The following is an 18,987-nucleotide window of genomic DNA, read 5'->3' as shown; positions in this document are numbered from 1 at the left end:
AGCCCCCCTCATCCCCTCCTCGCTCGGCACTTACCTGCCCCTGGCCCAGGGAGATGGCAGAGAGCTTCTTGGAGAACTTCATCTCTTCAGCAAACTTGTAGAGGTCGGCAGCCGGGTCTGTGCCAGGTGACAGCACGAAGATGAGGGGCGTGGTGGAGTTGGAGTCCTTGAACACTGCTGACAGGTTGGCTGTCTGCAAGGGCAGGATAAGATGCTGGGACACCTGGGGCTAAGGAGGGGCAGTAACCTAGAACCTCCCGGAACTTCTGGGGTGGGAGGTTAGGAGTCCTGGCCTGGCCAAGGCTGCAGTGGTCTGTCCAGGGGCAGCCGGGCCCTGGGACCAGCACCTGCCTGTGGCTCAATGAAGCGTGGCTCCAGGTTGTTGGCCACAAAATCTTGCATGGCGTTGGTGACCTTGTCCCCGCGCAGGCAGCGGAGTACCAGCAGCTTCTGGAACTGGTCCAGGTACTTATCCCAGATACCAGGCAAGGGCTCCCTGCAACAGTGCCCATGTTCCCTGAGGGCTGGCCTGTAGGTGGCCATGGGCTACAGAGACTCTGCCAGCTGGATGGCAGGGGAAGTGGGATAGCTGGGGTACAGGGTGTGGGGCACGGAAGAGATGCGGCATGGCTGCAGTGCAACCCTGGGTGGCCCCGTAGAGAAGGCTCCTGGCCAGGCCTGTTCCTGGGGTCTCAGCCTCACGGTGCTCACACTGCCCTGGGCCCAGCTCACCGGTGGGGCTCAATGCTGTCAAAGATGGCCCGGAATTTTGAGAGGTGCTTCACGAAATCTTGGGCAAAGGAGGAAAAGGCTGGCAGGTTCGAGAGTGCCAGGATGTCTCGCCAGGCCCGATCGGACAGCCAGTCCCCTGCAGGGTTCTCAGTCACAGCCTGGATGGGGCCGCCTGACAGGAGGTAGCGCCACTCGCCCTGGTAGGGGCCAGGGGAGGCTAGTGTTCAGGCCCTGTGGCCACCTCCAGACACCCCCACCCAGGCCTGCCTTCCCTACCATCCTCAGCCGGAGGAACTGAGCCCCCCTTGGTCTGGTAAACAGGTCCAGGTTAGTGTCGTCACTCTGCCTTTCCTGGCTGTGTGCCCTTGGCAAAGGTTGACCTCTCTGAGCCTCAGCCTCAGTTTCCTCATTTGAAAAGCAGGAAGAATCAGAAGCCCTGGTGCTTCCCAGGGTTGTATGGGGCTAAGTGAAAGTATACCCATGAGCCTGGTGCCTGGCACACAGTTAGGGCTCATGTAGTGGTGCCTGTCACTCTCGCTGTCTGGGCAGGACTTTCCAGCATGGCTATGAAATGCCCAGGGCCTCCTGAGAGCATGAATCCTGGTCAAACAGGAGTGAGAGGCACAGGATGGCCGCTGTGCTGCCAGCAGTCAAGGCTCAGAAAAGGCCTGTGCTGACAGGACTGGCTAGACCGCATCGAATCCAGGGCCCCCGGCTCTTTTTCATCAAGGAGCTGTGCTTCCTCGGGCCTCTGCCCCTTAGTCCTGCTGTGCCCTGGTGCCTGGTTTTCCTTTTCCTGCCACCTGTCCTCCTAGGCCCTGCCGCAGGACCACTCCTCAGCGGTCTGCCCTGGAGCAGCCCCCCTCGCGGCCCAGCTGCCCGCACACCTGGTCGACCTTGCCCTCGTTCATCATGATGCGGACACACAGCAGGAAGGCGAACATCAGCTTGTGCTTCTCAAAGAGGCTGCGGCAGACGTTGCTGTAGAGGCTGTAGGTCAGGTAGCGGTTGATGTTGGCGATGCGCTTCCTCAGGTTGTCTGCGGGGCAGGGGGCGGCGGCAGAGCGTGGGGACAGGTGGGAGGAAAGAAGGTCCCGGGGCTCCTGCCCAGCCCGTTTCCCCACCAGCCAGAGGGGCAGAGTCTGGGCATCCTCTGGGGGCTTTTGGTGTCCTCAGTAAAGGGGCTCTGAGAGTCAAAAGGAGGTGTGTGTGGGCGTGTGCACGCATGCACGCACATGTATGTGGGCTTATGTATTGAGTCTGTGATGTGAGACTGCAGGTGACACGGGCGTGAGCACACGTGTGTGTGTCCTGCTGTGGAAATGTGCCCACGTGTGTGTCAGGGTGGGACCCTGCCTGCGTCTAGCATGCACACGTGCCAGGGCTACCTGCCCTCTCTGAGTTGGCGATGCCTGAGAGGAAGATGTTGAGAAACCACTCGAGGGAGTACTGGTACATGGGGTCCACGTTGGCCAGGTCGGACACGCAGAAGAAGAGGATCTGGGTGCGGACGGCCACGGGGATGTACTCCATGCGTGTGAGATCAATGTCCTTTTCTGTCTGCTCTGCAATTCTGACCTTGGCCTGGGGGGGCGGTGTCAGGGGAGCAGGTCAGGCTGGCAAAGAGCCGAAGGCAGGGATGGGCAGGGACAGGGTCATGGCTGGGATGGGTAGGAAGAGGCAAGCAGGAGCAGACAGGGTAAGCAGGGGTGGGCAGGTGGTTGCTGACCTGGATCTCCGCGGCCTTCATCTTGGAAGCCTCCAGCACCTTGATGAGCTCCATGTCGTCCACGGGGTTGCCCTCAGAGGAGCTGAGCCGGTACAGGATCTGGTCCTCAATGTCCTTCAGTTCCTGGCGCATCTTGGCATTACTAACAATCAGCTGGTTCTTGGCCTCCTCCAGGTCAGGCCGCTCCTCAGCCACTACCTGGCCTAGAAGCTGGTCCTCTAGGCCGCTGCCAGGGTGGGGACACCGTGTCTGTAACCCCCGCAGGGCCCAGGAGGGCCAGCCTTAGGCCTGCTCACCTTTACCCTGTGCTTCTGGGGCCCCAAGGGCCCAGTGACCTTGTCAGTGACAAGCCCAGGAGGCCTATCCTTGGCCTCAGATGGCAGGGCTAATGCAGAGCCTGCCCCCTAAGTGACCAGTTCTCAGCAAGACCTCAAATGGCAATGTGGAATCCCAGCAGAGACCAGCCAGTCGGATGTTGCTGAGCTGTGTGAGTTGAGAGGGTCTCTGGACCACTCCCCTAGGGGAGTCCCCAGGGACTCAGCAGGAGGGGGCTGTGAATGACCAACGGGGGCAGGCCTTAAGGGTGTTTTCACCCCATGGTACGTGGAGTGATTTGCAGTGGCCATTGATATGAGGCCTTACTACGGAGCAGCCTGTGGGGTCCAGACTCTCATGTGGGTGGCCAGTGAAAGCCATAGTGCGTGGGCTCACAGCGGCGTGTGCAGGAAACAAGGGCTTGAGTGCAGGGAGCCAGCACTTGCCTGACTCAGGGCAGCTCTGGGGGGACGGCACGAGGGCCCAGGAAGGGTGCCCGGAGGAGGTGGCCTGGTGCTGGCAGGGAGGCTGGGGGATCCTGATCAGGGACTAGGATAAGCCAGGATGTTCTCAGGTAGGAACCGTGGCAGGTGAGGGGAACTGGTGGAGGGGCTACAGAGGCTGGAACACGACGGTGCAGAGGAGAGGGGGCCTGGGAGGGAGCTGGCAGAGTCTCCGAGTGAGGTAAAGACCCACTGAAACCTGATCTGGGGGCGGGAAGAGGCAGCCAGGCAGGCCAAGGCCAAGCTAGTGCTCAGAGGTTTGGAGGGGGTGGGGCCTTACCTGGGTGACAGGGTGAAGTTGATGAGGGTGAGTTTGGTGGCGATCTCAGGTGTGTAATGTGGGTTGGGAAGCTTGGTGGTGATGTACATCTTGAAATCTTCATGGTAGGGGATCACGGTGTCCCCCAGCTTCAGCACCGTGTTGCCCTGCTGCTTGTATGTCTGCGGTGGGTGGGACGGGCGGGTGCTGTGTTAGGGGCCAGGGGCTGCCCTCTTCCCCATGCAGGCCTGTGGCTGGCCCCGCCGCGCCCACTACAGGCCCACCTGCTTGAGCAGCACGGGCTCCAGGGCAGGGTCCAGCTCCTCGCCCACGTTCTCCAGAAGGCAGGGCTTGCCAAAGCGGATGGCGTTCTCCATGCTGCGCAGGAAGTCGCGATCACTCAGCTTGAACACGTCCAGCCCATTCTCCTTCTCCTGGGGGGTGGGGGACGCAGGTGGAGGCTGACGGGCTTGCAGGCCAGCCTGAGGCTCAGCTTCTCTCCCTGCACCTGCCAAGCCTGCTGGGACTGGGCGGTGGGCACCCAGGGAGTAGGCTCACCATGTTCTTGATCCACTTGTTGGCCTGACCCTGAGGGTCAATGAAGTGGGTCCAGCGCTGGGAGAACTGGGTGATGACCCCATTCTCCACTGACAGTGTGTCATTGGGGAGGCCAGCGATCTGCCAGGTGGAGGGAGGAGGACAGGCTCCAGACTGGGTTGGGGCTCTTAGCAGGGTCACCTGTGCCATCGGCTTCTCCCCACCCCAGCTACTCCCACCTTTGTGCTTTGACCGTGGTTTTCCCCCTCCTTATTGTGCCCCCTGGGAGGCAGGGAGCAGGTGACAGTGTGGGGCAAGGTCTCAGCCCCCAGGAACCCCTGCTTCCATCTCCACAGGGCAGGGCCTCTTCCCTGCCTCTATCCTACTCCCGGGTTGGCTTCCAACACCCTCCTTCTCTGGTTCTTTTTGTCTTTCTACCTTTGAGTCCTTGCGCCCTCAGACCATCTTCCCAGAGCCCACCCCCAGTTGCCCTCCTGGACTTTGCTTATGCCAGGTCCTGCCTACAGCGTCTTTGTTCTCTCCCTGCCCTTCAAGGTCCAGTTCAGACACAGCTTCTCTTAGGAACCTTTTCTCAACAGTCACTCTGGACACTGTTCCCTCCCGACACTCTTAAAAGTACCCCTGAACTCCCTCCCCCGATCCAATGTCTATGCCTTAGCTTTCCTTGTCTCCTACCCACCACCCCACAGCTGGGCTTACGGGGCTGCAGGGGTGGCATTGCCAGCTAGGTCCAGGAGAGGAGGGAGGGAGGGGGTTCACAGCCTAGCCTGGGTCTCACCACAGGCCCCGGCCAGCTGTTCCCACTCCTGGGCAAGCACCTGCCATGAGCGGATCTTCACTGGGTTCCCCAGCGTCCCAATCAACGTAGGCTCAGAGGTGTGCGGGACCCGATGTACCATGAGCTGCTTGACCCAGTGGTCATAGAGTGCCGTGCGGTACTGGCCCTGGAGAGATGCCAGACTCAGGGCCACCCCCACAGGACACCTGCAACACCCTCCCGCCCCCTCCTGCACCACACTGCTTGGCAGTCAGGCATAGAGGTCAGAGGTCAAACTTGGAGCCAGGCTGCTGTGCCCTAGTCTCACTTTGGGTGACTTCCTTGGCCACTACAAACCTCAGTCCCTCATCTGTAAAGCAGGGATAATACTGACACCACCTTTAAGGGCAGCTGTGAGGATTAAATGGAATAGAGTTCTTAGAACAGTGCCTGGCACACAAGCCCTAAGTGTGAGCTCTTCTTCTATTTTTCCACCAGAAGGCGCTCTGCCAGATGGGTTTTCTGGCTGTTTGCATTGGAGCAGTGCCTGATGGTGTTTGTTGAATAAATGAGAAGTGAGGGAGCAGCCCCCGAGGCACCCTCATGGAGGGGAGCCCTCAGCAGGGGAGGCCGACCCAGGCAGGGCTGGGGCTCCTCACCGTGAAGGGGCCCAGGTAGGCCACGAAGCCAGCAGCCACCAGAACATCCCCAGAGATGTTGTCCAGCATGTTCTCCAGGTTCTCCACTGTCTCCTGCCAGCGCACCTTCTCATCTGACAGCCCGTTGATGAGCTGCAGAGGCAGCCCCGAGGGGTGGGCTCCAGAGGGGCTGGGCTAGGGGCCAGGGGGCTGGCCCTGCCCAGTGCAGCCCCTCAGGTTGCCAAGGAGAAGGTGTGGGCAGCACCCCCCCCCCGAACCCACCTGCCTCACGAGCCCACCCAGCCCTGTGTGGGCTGCCCCCTCCGGCACACAGGCCCTCGGGTCGGGGAGGCTGCGCACCTTGTCGGCGCGGCCCAGCCGCTGCTCGCACTGCTCACACTTGAGCTCCAGGTCCTCCTTCTTGGCGATGCACTCGCGGTACTTGGCCTGCATTGTGGCAATGCCGTCCTCCACCTCGCGCAACCGCTGCTTCGCCTCTTCCAGGATCCTCTGTGTCACCTCCAGGTCGTCCTGGGCCTCCCGCAGGGCTTGCTGCACACAGAGGGCCAGGCCAGCTCGCCACTGCCCACAGGCCAAGGGAGCGGGCTTGGGGGAGCAGCCCCCCCACCCCCAGCTCAAGCTGGCCCTCACCCGCTTGGGCTCCACGGCCTTGGCCACGAAGTGGTACTTGTGCATGGCGCGCACCCATTGGCAGATGGAGGTGCAGGCCTTGGACACCTTGGCAATGGCAGCTGGCTGGAACTCCTCATTGTCGATGTAGGGCTGGATGGCTTTGATCACCATCTCCCCGATATTGTCCTGGGGGCAGGAACCAGCCTCATTCTTCTCCCCATCCCTTCTTCCCAGGAGGAGGGCGAGGGGCCTGCCGGGCCTCAGGGCCTACTGAGGGGCCCCCTGATGCTCCCTCTCTGCCCCCTGCCCGTGCAGGCCTCTCGGGACCATGTCCTTTCCCTTCAGGAATAAACATGGCCCAAAAGGTTGGCCAGGAAAGAACTTCCATGTTCCCAGGATTTCACATAAAAAGATTAGAGATTCTTTCTTTGGGAAACAATAGCCTCAGGACCTGATCATACGCACAAAAAAACCAAAAACAAAACCAGTTGCCGTGGAGTTGATCCTGATTCATGGTGACCCCGTGTGTGTCAGAGTAGAACTGTGTTCCACACTTTTTTTTTTTTAATTTATTTTTTGTTGAGAAGATACACAGCAGAACATAACACCAATTCAACAATTTCTACATGTACAATTCAGTGACATTGATTACATTCTTCAAGTTGTATAACCATTCCCACCCTCCTTTTCTGAATTGTTCCTCCCCCATTGACATAAACTCACTGCCCCCTAAATTTTCTGTTTAATCTTTAACGTTGCTGTTCTTAACTTGGTCCCATATAGATAGTTCTTAAAAGACACAATATTCAATGGCTGATTTTTCAGAAAAAGATGGCCAGGCTTTTCTTTCCAGGAGCCGCTGGGTAGATTCAAAGCTCCAATCTTTTGGTTAGCAGCTGAGCACTTAATGCTTGCACCACCCAGGGACTCCCATCATAGACACCCGCTGCCATCAAATCTATTCCGACTCATAGTGACCCTATAGGACAGAGTAGAGCCGCCCCAAAGGGTTTCCAAGGAGCGGCTGGTGGATTTGAACTGCCGACCTTTTGGTTAACAGCAATAGCACTTAACCGTTATGCCACCAGTGCTCATTAAAAACTCATTTAAAGACAAGGCTGCTTCCCGAGGAGAGCAATGCCATTGGCAGGTATGGAAGCAAGTGAGTGGACAACGGCCAGGCTCATGTTAAAGGATAATAATTCCCCAACCTGAGACTATCGCACCCCTAGGGTGCCTGTTGCACCCCGAAGAGTCCAACCTTGTCTCTCAGGCTGGGCCCAGGAATCTGCATTGGTATTAGGCTCCCAAAGGTCAGAGCCTGGGGCCACAGGAGCCTGAGCACTGGCTGTGAGTGCTCCTGGGGAGGGCACTTCTTCCCGGGCTTGGTCAGGCCAGTGGGGCCTCTGGCTTCCAGCCGATGAAAGAGGAAGAGGAGGGATAGGGAAACCCGGAGGGGCTCCAGCTGCCCTGAGATGGGCCGTGGTCTACACCCACCAAGTGGTGGGGTGGCCCCTGTGGGACAGGCATCTGCCCTCTAGCCAATTGCTGGTCTGGAGAGGGGCCTCCAAGGGGCCTGTGGGCTCTAGGCACAGCCCAAGAGAGCACATGCCAGTGGACACAGAGTCACAGCTGGACAGACAGATAAACCCAGTGGCAGAGGGGGAAGTGGAACCTCTGGTGGTAAGGCCGAGGAAGAAAGGGCATGATCTAGTGGACAGTGAAGGCCTTGGCCAAGGCCAGAGGTCACATGGAGGAAAGGACAAGAAAGAGGATCTCCAAGCTGTGGAGCCCCACAGCGACTGTGGGTGATACCCTAGGGGGCTGCAGGGGCCTGCCTGGGTCCCGACTACTTTCATACCCATCTGTTGGTGGGTCTGTCTGTGGCCCTGCCAGGCGAGAGCTCCTTTGGGGCCCAAGTCTGGTGCCCCAGGGAACTGTCTTGCTGGTGGTGGTGAGGCAGGCAGGGGAACAGGATGGAGACCGCAGAGCCTGCAGGTGCTGTGGTGGGCAGGCTCCTCTCCTGCCTCACTGGGTCCTGCCCTCATCACTGTTGTCCCAGTGCCAGGCAGGCTTACCTTGTCAAACTTGAAGAGGCTCTCGAGGAAGCGACCAGGGTCCTGCAGCAGCCCCTTGCCTGGCTCCCAGTAGTCATCCACCTTGGAGCCCGGCTTCTCTCCAGGCACCTTCTTGGGCTTGATGCCCTTCATGATGCACACAGCTTCTATGACGAGCTTCACACCCGGGGGCGGCCGCTGCATGGCACGCACCTGCAGGTCAGGCCAGGGTGGGGCAGGGGAGACCCATCACCGAGTGTGCACCCCAGGGTGGGGAAAGCTGCTTGACAGGGCAGGTCCCACCAAACCAGTCCCTACCACCACAGGACAAAGGCCACACCCAGGGATCCTCCAAGGTCTGCCTCTGCCTATGGCTCCTACCACCCTCTACGTACCCAGGCCGGGCCTCCAGTTTAACTTCTCAGGGCCTGAAGCCTGCCCCACGAACCTGCCTAGGCCCTGGGGGCTGCTACCGGGAGGGCCAGTCAGGCAGCTGGCTTTTAGCCCTAGCTCTGCTCTTACCTCTTGGCCCATGGTCTCCAAAGGTATGTAGACAAAGGGCCTCAGGGCTAGGACCCAAGAGGGCACCAGGGAAGGGGGGCACAAAGGCGAGCACCAGAAGAGGCCTGGCTACCCACCTCGGTCACATCATTCTTGTTGAGATTGCGCAGGCTGGCCAGGGCCGCGTCCAGGGCTGGCAGCGCCTCATCCAGATCCTTCTGGGCATCGTCAGCAATAGCTTGGGCCTTCCTGGCCTTCTCGTTGGCCTTGATCTCCTCTGCCTGCACTGAATTCCGGGTCTCTTCAGCAATGGCCGTGTCCACCTGGGGATGGAGGCAGGGAGGAACCAGTTGGGAAGCTCTGGGGGCCAGTGGCAGGGCCAGGTGTGCCCGGGTTCCTTCTTCCTCCCTGTGCCCCAGTCTCCCCAGATTGGAGGAAATGAGGGCTGGGATGGTCTGTTCTCCAAGGGCTCTCTCAGCTGTGACAGAGCCCCTTCCACAACCCAAGTGCTCACTGTGGGCCTGGCATGGGGCTCAAAACTTTCATATGCTGGAGCATACCCCCTCCCCAGAGCAGGGCACCTAAGCCCACAGGGCGCCTTCACGCAAGGCAGAACACGACACCCCTTCCATGGATCCCTTTCTCTCCATCTGCTGGGAAATTCTGCAGTACATGGACTCTGCAGAGCAAGACGTGTGATTCATTCTGCCAGAAAGCTGTCCTGTGAACATCCAAGTCTATGACGCCTACTGTGCCGATAGCCTCGATGCGGGGCTCTTGTGCCCTGCAACTCTGCTCATCTGCCTTGGCAGCCCTGCTGCTGTGTCCATGTGGTGATTACCAGGGTTGTTTGGGTTCCTCTGTCTTCTCTTCACTGTATCCCCTGCTCAGTGCAGTGCCTGGCGTCCAATAGGTTTGAGCAAGCATTTGTTGAAGAAATAAATGACTACTGAAAGAGGTCGCTGGGGCGCAAAGAGACTAGAAGCTTGCGGAGGTCAGGCAGCTAGTGACCTGGGCTTGAGTGGGGAGGCGGAGGCTCCTCAGATAGGGTCAGGCATCAGGGAGGGGCTTGGGAGCAGCATCCCCAACCTTGATCTGCTCCATGGTGAGCATGGTGTCCTTGGCAGCCTCTTCCAGCAGGGGGCGCATGATCTCCAGGTCCTCCTGCATCTTGGACACATCCTCAGAAGTGCGAAGCAGCTGGCGGGGCACAGAAAGGAAAGCAGGCATGACTGGGCTGGAGAGAGAGCTGGGCCTGGGGAGGCCAGGGAGCGGGCCTCATTCATGAGTGTCGGCTGTGGCCGGCAGCTCCAGAGGCCCCCACTGGCACAGGTTACCCTGAGGACCCCAAAGGAGGGGGGTTGTCCCCTGAGAATCTGTGGGTGGCCTGCTTTGGCCTTGCCCTCGGCCAGCAGCTTTTGCTCTTTGATGAGGAAGGAAGCCACCCATTTAAACACTGTGGGCTGCAGTAAAGGCCAGGTTGGGTTGCACTGGTGTCAGGGATGAAACCAAGGGGGCCGAGCCACAGGCACAGCCCTTAGCCACAAGGCTGTGCTTGAGGTCCACCTTGTCAAGGCCACTCTTCATGCGGTTCTTGGCGGTTTTCAGCTCCTGTTTCTTCTGCCCAATGAGGATGGAGAAAATGTTGAGCAGCTCCAGGTAGCTCTTGGGTGTCACGTAGTTGTGGCGGGCCAGCTCAGCTAGGTACTCGGCACACTTACTGGCCACCGACTGGTGGATAGACACACACACCTGAATCTGTGGGGTGGGGAGACTACTGAGGCCAGCCTCTCAGAATCCCCAGTAAAGGTGGGGGGCTAGGGGCATTCATGGAAACCACTGCAGCCTGCTCCCAAGGGGGGAGCCAAGTGAAGGACCCTTGACACCCTCCCACCCACTCACTCCTGTGACTCTCACGACTACCACATCAAGGTCGTGTATTTTGCAGATGAAAATTCCAAGTCCCAGAGAAGTCAAAGGATTTGCTCAAAGTCATACAGCTCTCAAAGGCAGAACTGACTTTGAACGTAGACCCAGGTGTCTCCTAGCCCTGAGCTCAGTGCCCTTATCACAGGCCCCATGACCTGCTTCTCTCTCAGAGCCCTAAGGCAGTGCCCCACTTGGAGGCTAGGTCTTGGGACACAGAGGCCCAAGGCCTCAGCACAGCTGGGCAGGGAAACACTGGGCTCAACCTGCCTCTCGGCCCCCAGGTGATCATCTCCCTTTCAGGTTGGATCAGACAGCTCTAGCCCCACCCCATGGGTTCGTGTTGGGGGGTTCTTGGAAGGAAGCTGCCGCAGAGCCCTTACGGGATATGTGAAATGGCAACCAGGTAACTGTGTGCTCAGCATCTTGTGTCACCACGACAGCCTGTGGCACTCCCCACATTTCATAGGTGAAAAACTGAAGCACAGACAGGTAAAGCTGCCTCCCCAAAGGCTTACAGCCATTGGTAGGTCTAGAATTCTCACCCAGGCCTTGGTGACCCTGAGCCCATGGCTGAAACTAAGCAACCCTCCTCCCCTGAGGGCTTGCTCCACACCAGGACACCTACCAGTCCTTCAGTTACTTCAGAAGTGGCCTCCAGTTCTGGGATCTCATTCAGGAACATGTTGGCCACGGACTCTAGAGCCTCTGCCGGCCACTCGTTAAACCAGTCAATGGTACAGCAATTGACCAGGGAGGGGAACTGCCTCAGGCGAGCTCGGAAGACCTCTCCGATGGGGCTGGGGGGGCCAGAGATCCAAATGAGGTGCACAGACACCAACTTACACCCCCAGGAATCTTCAGAGTGGGTCTGAACGTGCCGAGAGCACGGAAGGCAGGTCTCAGTAGCACAGCAGCCTGGACCCGATGGCATGACAGCCAGGCCCAGAGCCACTTCTCATCTCGAGCCCAAGTGCCCAGGCCTCCAGCTTCCCCAGGGTCAGCCCCACCATACCCAGCCCTGCTGCCCCTGTGTGGCCCAGCAGTGGCTGCTCGTACCTCATGCACAGCACCATGTGGATGTTGCTACGCACGCGCCTGGTGTAGGCAGCCATGAGGTTGGCCTTTGTGGGCTGCAGGCCTTGTTCCTGGATATAGGGCCGCATGGTGTTGACGATCTGGTCCTGCTCATCCGGAGAGTAGAGGTTGGGGATGTCGCCCGAGTTCAGGACGTTGTTAATGTCCTCCAGAAAGGACTCATTCTTGATCTGGGGAGAAACGCAGGACAGGTGAGCTAAGTCTTGATGATGGCCCCTGCATGTTAGGCTCCACAATTGTGGTCTCACATGGACCCTCCCAATAGCCCCATTTTATAGACCATGCCACTGAGGCTTCAAGAAGGACCTCACAAGGGACCTCACGAGCCATGGCTCCAGTCCTTGCACCCAGGCCTCCCCACTGTAGAGACTCTGAACACAGCCACAGGGCTGTGGAAGGGCCCTGGGACCTCTCCATCCCTCCTCACAGGAGGAAATCATGGCCGTAGTCAGAGATGGGCCCTTGCCCATCTCATATGGCCAGGGCCTGGCCTGTGCCAGAGGGTACCGTTGCTTTCCTAACTCAGTGGCTGCCAGAAGGGAACACTGGGATAGAGGCAGGGCTGGAGGCAGAGGGACCTTTGGCCTAGGGTGGGGCACATTCCAGGGCTTCAGCCTAGGCCCAACCTGACTGCAAGTCATGTTCAGGTGCTGCTTTGTTTGTCCTGAGCCTTGGGGCCCCAGAGTCAAAGCTTTTCCTGCCTCTCCTTCTCTCAGAGACCCGGGGAGAAGCCTCATGCCTAGGGAGCCCCAGAGGGAACAGTCCCTAAGAGGTGAGCCATGGGTGCCCAGTACTGTGGGCAAAAGTCCTGTGGTCCTAGAGGTGGAAGCCATTGGCCAGTGAGTGGAAGCTACTTGTGGCCAGGTGTGGTGCCTGGGACCTTCTGTATCCTTGGTGCATAAGCAATGCTCTACCCTGCCCCTCTTAGCTCTGAGAGGTTGAGTTTGGCCCCATGCCCCTGATCCACCCATCTGTGGCCCTGTCTGCTCTCGATGGTCCCTCCTGAGGTCTATCCTGGCTGACAGCGACCTGGGCATGGAGAACTGACCACCTTCCAGGATGCCACACTGGAATGAGGTTGTATCCAGGCCACCCTGAACCCTGCCCACTACCCGTGGCAGTAGCACCTGGGTGTCAGAGAACAGGAAGGTGATGGGCAGGTTATGCAGGCCAGCCTTGAGCAGGGCCTTCTTGACATCATCACGCCACTCAGTCATGCCATAGTTCTTGGACAGCTCAATCTGGAAGCACTCATACTCAGCCCTGGAGCAGGAATATGGGTTGGGGTGTGCCAGGAGTTTGGCCTCAGGCACTGAGGGGCTGGCCTCAGGCACTGAGCTACCTGGGGTCTTGCTCTCACCCTGGACAGACTTGTAGACTCCCCAGAACCTAAGCCTACTCTCTTGCCTCCAGGCCTTTGCTCAAGCTGTTCCCTCAGCCTGGAATGCCCTTCCGTTCTATCATCCCAGGTCTGATTCTAGGACCAGGACCACAGTCACTTCCTCTAGGAATTCCCCCTGGATGACCATAGATACGCCTTTCTCCCTACAGCACCCCAGGGCACTGCTGCTGCCTCTCCTTGACACCCAGTTTCCATTCCCTGTCCTTCCAGAAGCCCATGGACTTGGTGGGGCTGCCCCAGGCTTCCATCACTGTGCAAAAGCGTGGGTAAAACTGAGAACTTGCCACCCACCACCTACTGCCCACCATGCCTGGGCCCTCACATGTGGGAAGCCAGCCGAGTGAGGGAGCTGCGGCCACTGCCGCCCACACCCAGCAAGAGCGCGTTGCCCAGAGCCTGGCGCAGGGTGCGGCTGATGCGGCAGATGTGGCTCATGGCATCCATGAAGAGGACCAGTCTCAGCTTGGCCGTGTTGATCTGGTTGTAGTCCTCCATGTACTCCTCGATCACCTCCATCATCTGGGAGGCCAGAGTGGGGAGAGCTGGATTCCCCTGCCCCCATGCACCAGGGCCCTCCCTGACAGGGAGCTCACCACCCCCCCACGCCAGCCCTGCTCCTCCCGGGCATGGAAGGATGTAAGACCTTCAAAGGCCACATCTACAGAGTGAGGTGAGGAGAGACTCAGAAGGGTAGTCTCTGCCAAACACACTGAGGCCCGGCTCACCAGGCTGTACTGACCCTGGGACCCCGATGGGAACTGCTCCTGCCAAGCGGCTTGGAGGCAGCCCTGTGCCAGGAAAAGCCACAGACCAAGACCAAGGTCTTTTCCTGGTCTCTCGGGGGTCCTGACTGAGACCCATGGGCCTGGAGCCTAGGGGAGCAGAGTGAGAAGGACCCCACCAGGGATGGGTACCATGGTGTACAACCCTGGGACCCCACGGGAGCCCCTGGGAGCCAGGGGACACCAGCCCAGGCTCCCCCACCTTCTTCTCGTTGGTGATGAGCTCGTAGGACTTGACATCGGAGCCTGGCGACATGAAGTCCCCGTAGAGGATGGGCTGGAAGGGGCAGACCTTGTCGAAGGCCACGTCCCACCTCTCTATGCAGCTCTCGAGGAGCTGGTCGAACCAGTTGCGGTCCTCCTCGTTCACCAGCCGGTCACGGAACACACGGCAGTTCTCGTGGTACCACAGTCGCAGCAGCTGCACCTCGTCCTGTGGTCACCTCCCCACCCCCCGCCCCCGCGTCAGTACCTGCCTTCACCCTGGGCCCTCAGCCACCTCTCAAAGCTCCAAGAGTGGAGGCTGGTGGGAGCCACAGCTCCTAGGCCCCTGAACTGGGCCTAGCTGTCCCATCAAGACCCAGGTCCCCAGCAGTGCTGCTTGAAGGCATACCAACTGACCAACTGGGGACTGAGTGAGCCTCACAGTGCTGCCTGGGTCTCCCCACCTCCCAGCATCTCTAGGCAGTCATGAGCACCTCAAGTCATTGCTCCCCTCTCCTATGGCCCCCACAGCGCCCCACACCCCAAGCCTGAGAGGGATGCCTGATTCTCCTCACATCTCCCCCACCCCTCCCAGGGTAACTGGACTGCTGGCCTCCTCCCAACTCCTTTGGCTACAAGCTCAGCAAGACTGGTTTCTTTCCTGTTCACCCTGGCCTGGCCCTGGGCTCCTTACACATTGGCCTATCCATTACCCCCATGTGGGCTGCACCCCCTACCCACATGGCTCCCCATCACTCCAGCCCCCACAGCCCCCAGAGTCTGACCCGCCTAGCACACTGACCACCCCACTGCCTGCTACCCTTCCAGCTCCTTCTACCTTGGTGTCTTTGGTTCCAGAGGGCACCTACGCGCTCTCCCCTCCAAATCTTTGCACACACAGGGCCTGTACCAGGCACCCTCTTCCTCCCTAGTCTTTCCCCCAGTTCCCTCTTTTTCCCTATTGCAACCACCATTCTGGGCATGAGTTTGAGCAATATGGGGCCCAGCTGCACAAGTGTAGGGCTCTTGGGGGCATGGGGCCAGCTGTGTCCCCAGGCCCTCTCAGGGGATTGTTAGGGTAGGGAGCCTGAGATATATGGGGCCTGGGACGGCTACGTAGGCAGCACGGGCTGCATAACATAGGCTATACCGGAGAGGGGCCGCCAGATCCTCACCTCGACCTTGGCCGCCTCGGCCACGAGCATGCCCTGGAAGACCTTGGAGAGGTCCCTCAGGTTGAAGGTATAGTGGGACTTGGCAGGTGTGGGCAGCAGCTGGGAGGTGATGGTGGAGTACACCATGATGGTGGCTTCCACAAGGGACTCAGTGAGGTGGGCAATGTTGGTGGCCCCAGCTGTAGGAAAGGAAAGTAGGGTGGGGTCACACAGGTGGGAGCTCCCTGAGCATCCTCTGCAGACTCTCACTTCACCTCGACCCCTCCACACCACACCACCCCTGGCCTTTGCTGGGGCTGCGCTCTCCTCTGGGTGCCCCCACCCTAGCCTGCATACTTGGATTCTACCCATCCTTTAGCACCTTCTCAAATGCCACCTCCTTCACAACAACCCACCTCAGGGTGAGGAATCTCCCGCCCTGCGTGATCCCCCTTTCTTGCCCTGTTATAGATTGAATTGTAACCTCCCAAAACGTGTGTCATAAATCCTAACCCCTGTGTTGTCATTGGTCGCGTAGTGGTTAAGTGCTACGGCTGCTAACCAAAGGGTCAGCAGTTCGAATCCTCCAGGCGCTCCTTGGAAACTCTGTGGGGCAGTTCTACCCTGTCCTATGGGGTCGCTATGAGTGGGAATCTACTCGACAGCACTGGGTTTGGTTTGGTTTTGGTGTTGTCATTGTTAGGTGCCGTTGACTCACGGCAACCCTATGTACAACAGAACTAAACAGTGCCTGGTCCTGCACCCTCCTCACAATCATTACCGTGTTTGAGCCCATTGTTTCAGCCACTGTGTCAATCCACCTCATTGAGGGTCTTCTTCTCTTTCACTGACCCTCTACTTTACCAAGTATGATGTCCTTCTCCACGGACTAATCCTGTCTGACAACATGCGCAAAATATGTGAGACAAAGTCTCACCATTCTCCCTTCTAAGGAGATTCTTGCTGTACTTCTTCCAAGACAGGTTTTTTCCTTCTTCTGGCAATTCATGGAATATTCAATATTCTTTACCAACACCACAATTTTAAAGTGTCAATTCTTTATTCATTGTCCAGCTTTTGCATGCAAATGAGGCGATATAAAATACCACAGCTTGGGTCAGGCACACCTTAGTCCTTAATGTGACATCTTTGCTTTTTAACCCTTTAAAGAGGTCTTTTGCAGCAGATTTTCACAATGCAATACATCCTTTGATTTCTTGACTGCTGCTTCCATGGGTGTTGATTGTGGATCTAAGTAAAATGAAATCCTTGACAACTTTAATCTTTTCGCCTTTTATCATGATGCTGCTTATTGGTCCAATTGTAAGGATTTTTGTGTTCTTTATGTTGGGGTGTAATCCACACTGAAGGCTGTAGCCTTTGATCTTTATCAGTAAGTGATTCAAGTCCTCCACACAACCAAAGCTGTGTCATCTGTATATCATAGGTTGTTAATGAGTCTTCCTCCAATCCTGATGTCCTGTTCTTCTTCATATAGTCCAGAGTCTCGGATTATTTCCTCAGCATAGAGACTAAGTATGGTGAAAGGATACGACTCTGACGCACACCTTCCTGACTTTAAACCATGCAGTATTCCCTTTTTCTGTTCAAACGACTGCCTCTTGGACTATGCACAGGTTCTTCATGAGCACCATTAAATGTTCTGGAATCCCCATTGTTCGTAATGTTATCCATAATTTGTTATGATCCACACAGTAGAATGCCTTTGCATAGTCAATAAAACACAGATAAACATCTTCCTGGTATTTTCTGCTTTCGGCTGAGATTTATATAACATCAGCAATGATATCCCTCAGTCCACGTCCTCTTCTAAATCCAGCTTGAATTTCTGGCAGTTCCCTGTCAATATACTGCTATAACCGATTTTGAATGATCTTCAGCAAAATTTTACTTGCATGTGATATTAATGATATTATTTGGTGATTTCCGCATTCTGTTGGATCACCTTTCTTTGGAATGGGCACAAATATGGGTCTCTTCCAGTCGGCTGGCCAGGTAGCTGTCTTCCAAATTTCTTGGCATAGACGAGTGAGCACTTCCAAGTGTTGCATTCATTTGTTGAAGCATCTCAACTGATATTCTGAAATTTCCTACAGCCTTGATTTTCACCAATACCTTCAGTGTGGCTTGGACTTCTTCCTTCAGTACCATTAGTTTTTGATCATATGCTACCTCCTGACATGGTTGAATGTCACCCAATTCTTTTTGGTACAGTGACTCAGTATATTCCTTCCACCTTTTGATGCTTCCTTCGTCATTGAATATTTTGCCCACAGAATCCTTCACTATTGTAACCTGATGCTTGAGTTTTTTCTTCAGTTCTTTCAGCTTGAGAAATGCCGAGGGTGTTCTTCCCTTCCAGTTTTTTAACTCTAGGTCTTTGCACACTTCATTATGATACTTTACTTCGTTTTCTCAAGCCGCCCTTCGAAATCTTCTGTTCCGCTCTTTTACTTCATCAATTCTTTCACTCTTTTTAGCTACTCTATGTTCAAGAGCAAGTTTCAGAGTCTCTTCTGACATCCATTTTGGTCATTTCTTTCTTTTTTGTCTTTTTAATGATCTTTCGCTTTCTTCATGTACAATGGCCTTGATGTCATCCCACAACTCGCCTGGTTTCAGTTGTTAGTGTTCAAGGCATCAAATCTATTCTTGAGATGGTCTCTAAGTTCAGGTGGTATATACGCAAGGTTGTGCTTTGGCTCTCCTCGACTTGTTTTCATTTTCTTCAGCTTCAACTTGAACTTGCATATAAGCAATTGATGGTCTATTCTGAAGTCTGCCCCTGGCCTTGTTCTAACTGATGATATTGAGCTTCTCCAACCTCTCTTTGCAAAGATGTAGTTGATTTGATTCCTGTGTGTTCCATCCAGTGAGGCCCACATGTATAGTCGGTGTTTATATTGTTGAAAAATGGTATCGGTAATAAGTCATTGGTCTCGTAAAATTCTATCATGCAATCTCCAGCATTGTTTCTATCACCGAGGCCATATTTTCCAACTACAGATCACTCTTTGTTTTCAACTTTCACATTCAATCACCAGTAATTATCAATGCATCTTGAATACATGTTTCACCAATTTCAGACTGAAGAAGCTGGTAAAAGTGTTCGAATTCTTCATATTTGGCCTTAGCGACTGGTGCATAAATTTGAATAATAGTCACATTAATTGGTCTTCCTTGTAAGTGTATGGATATTATCCTATCACTGACAGCGTTGTACTTCAAGGCTGATCTTGAAATGTTCTTTTTGACAATGAATTCAACACCATTCTTCTTCAATTGTAATTTCTGGAATAGCAGACCATTCAGAATGGCCAACACCAGTCCATTTCAGCTCACTAAGGCCTGGGATATCTATCTTTATGCATTCCATTTCATTTTTGACAACTTCTAATTTTCCTAGATTCGTACTTTATACACTCCAAGTTCCAATTATTAATGGATATTTGCAGCTGTTTTGTATCATTTTGAGTCGTGCTACATCAGTAAACGAAGGTCCTGAAAGCTTGATTCCAGCCACTTCATCAAGGTCGACTCTACTTTGATGGGGCAGCTCTTCCCCAGCCATATTTTGCCTTCCAACCTGAGGGGCTCATCTTCTGGCACTATATCAGACAGTGCTCCGCTGCTGTTCAGAAGGTTTTCATTGGCCAACTTTTTTTAGAAGTAGATCACCAGGTTCTTCCTAGTCTGTCTTAGTCTAGAAGTTCTGCTG

The 18,987-nt window shown here is 56.0% G+C and overlaps 1 protein-coding gene across 5 annotated transcripts in view; it reads right to left on the bottom strand.

Annotated features, from left to right (window-relative positions):
* The window catches only part of DNAH1 (dynein axonemal heavy chain 1), an 81,092-nt gene that overhangs the window by 4,397 nt on the left and 57,708 nt on the right, over positions 1 to 18,987 (bottom strand). For 3 of the 5 annotated variants that reach the window (XM_049862502.1, XM_049862503.1, XM_049862505.1), the window contains 23 exons: positions 15,270 to 15,448; positions 14,093 to 14,323; positions 13,431 to 13,627; positions 12,834 to 12,969; positions 11,668 to 11,876; positions 11,237 to 11,408; positions 10,249 to 10,440; positions 9,772 to 9,882; positions 8,820 to 9,005; positions 8,203 to 8,394; positions 6,143 to 6,310; positions 5,852 to 6,043; positions 5,513 to 5,644; positions 4,915 to 5,040; positions 4,097 to 4,216; positions 3,823 to 3,972; positions 3,560 to 3,720; positions 2,462 to 2,687; positions 2,121 to 2,316; positions 1,620 to 1,771; positions 733 to 929; positions 348 to 496; positions 35 to 189 (listed from right to left, as the gene is read on the bottom strand). In XM_049862502.1, the coding sequence (XP_049718459.1) occupies positions 35 to 189; positions 348 to 496; positions 733 to 929; positions 1,620 to 1,771; positions 2,121 to 2,316; positions 2,462 to 2,687; positions 3,560 to 3,720; positions 3,823 to 3,972; positions 4,097 to 4,216; positions 4,915 to 5,040; positions 5,513 to 5,644; positions 5,852 to 6,043; positions 6,143 to 6,310; positions 8,203 to 8,394; positions 8,820 to 9,005; positions 9,772 to 9,882; positions 10,249 to 10,440; positions 11,237 to 11,408; positions 11,668 to 11,876; positions 12,834 to 12,969; positions 13,431 to 13,627; positions 14,093 to 14,323; positions 15,270 to 15,448 (3,929 nt within the window). Of the gene's footprint in view, positions 1 to 34; positions 190 to 347; positions 497 to 732; positions 930 to 1,619; positions 1,772 to 2,120; positions 2,317 to 2,461; positions 2,688 to 3,559; positions 3,721 to 3,822; positions 3,973 to 4,096; positions 4,217 to 4,914; positions 5,041 to 5,512; positions 5,645 to 5,851; positions 6,044 to 6,142; positions 6,311 to 8,202; positions 8,395 to 8,819; positions 9,006 to 9,771; positions 9,883 to 10,248; positions 10,441 to 11,236; positions 11,409 to 11,667; positions 11,877 to 12,833; positions 12,970 to 13,430; positions 13,628 to 14,092; positions 14,324 to 15,269; positions 15,449 to 18,987 lie in introns of those variants that run through there. The other 2 variants (XM_049862504.1, XR_007514418.1) reach the window with 2 other exon arrangements.

The sequence above is a fragment of the Elephas maximus genome, chromosome 20 (genome assembly GCF_024166365.1).
Source record: "Elephas maximus indicus isolate mEleMax1 chromosome 20, mEleMax1 primary haplotype, whole genome shotgun sequence".
Classification (NCBI taxonomy): Eukaryota; Metazoa; Chordata; class Mammalia; order Proboscidea; family Elephantidae; genus Elephas; species Elephas maximus.
Note: the sequence above shows the minus strand (reverse complement) of the source record. Positions and strands in the feature narration are given on the sequence as shown.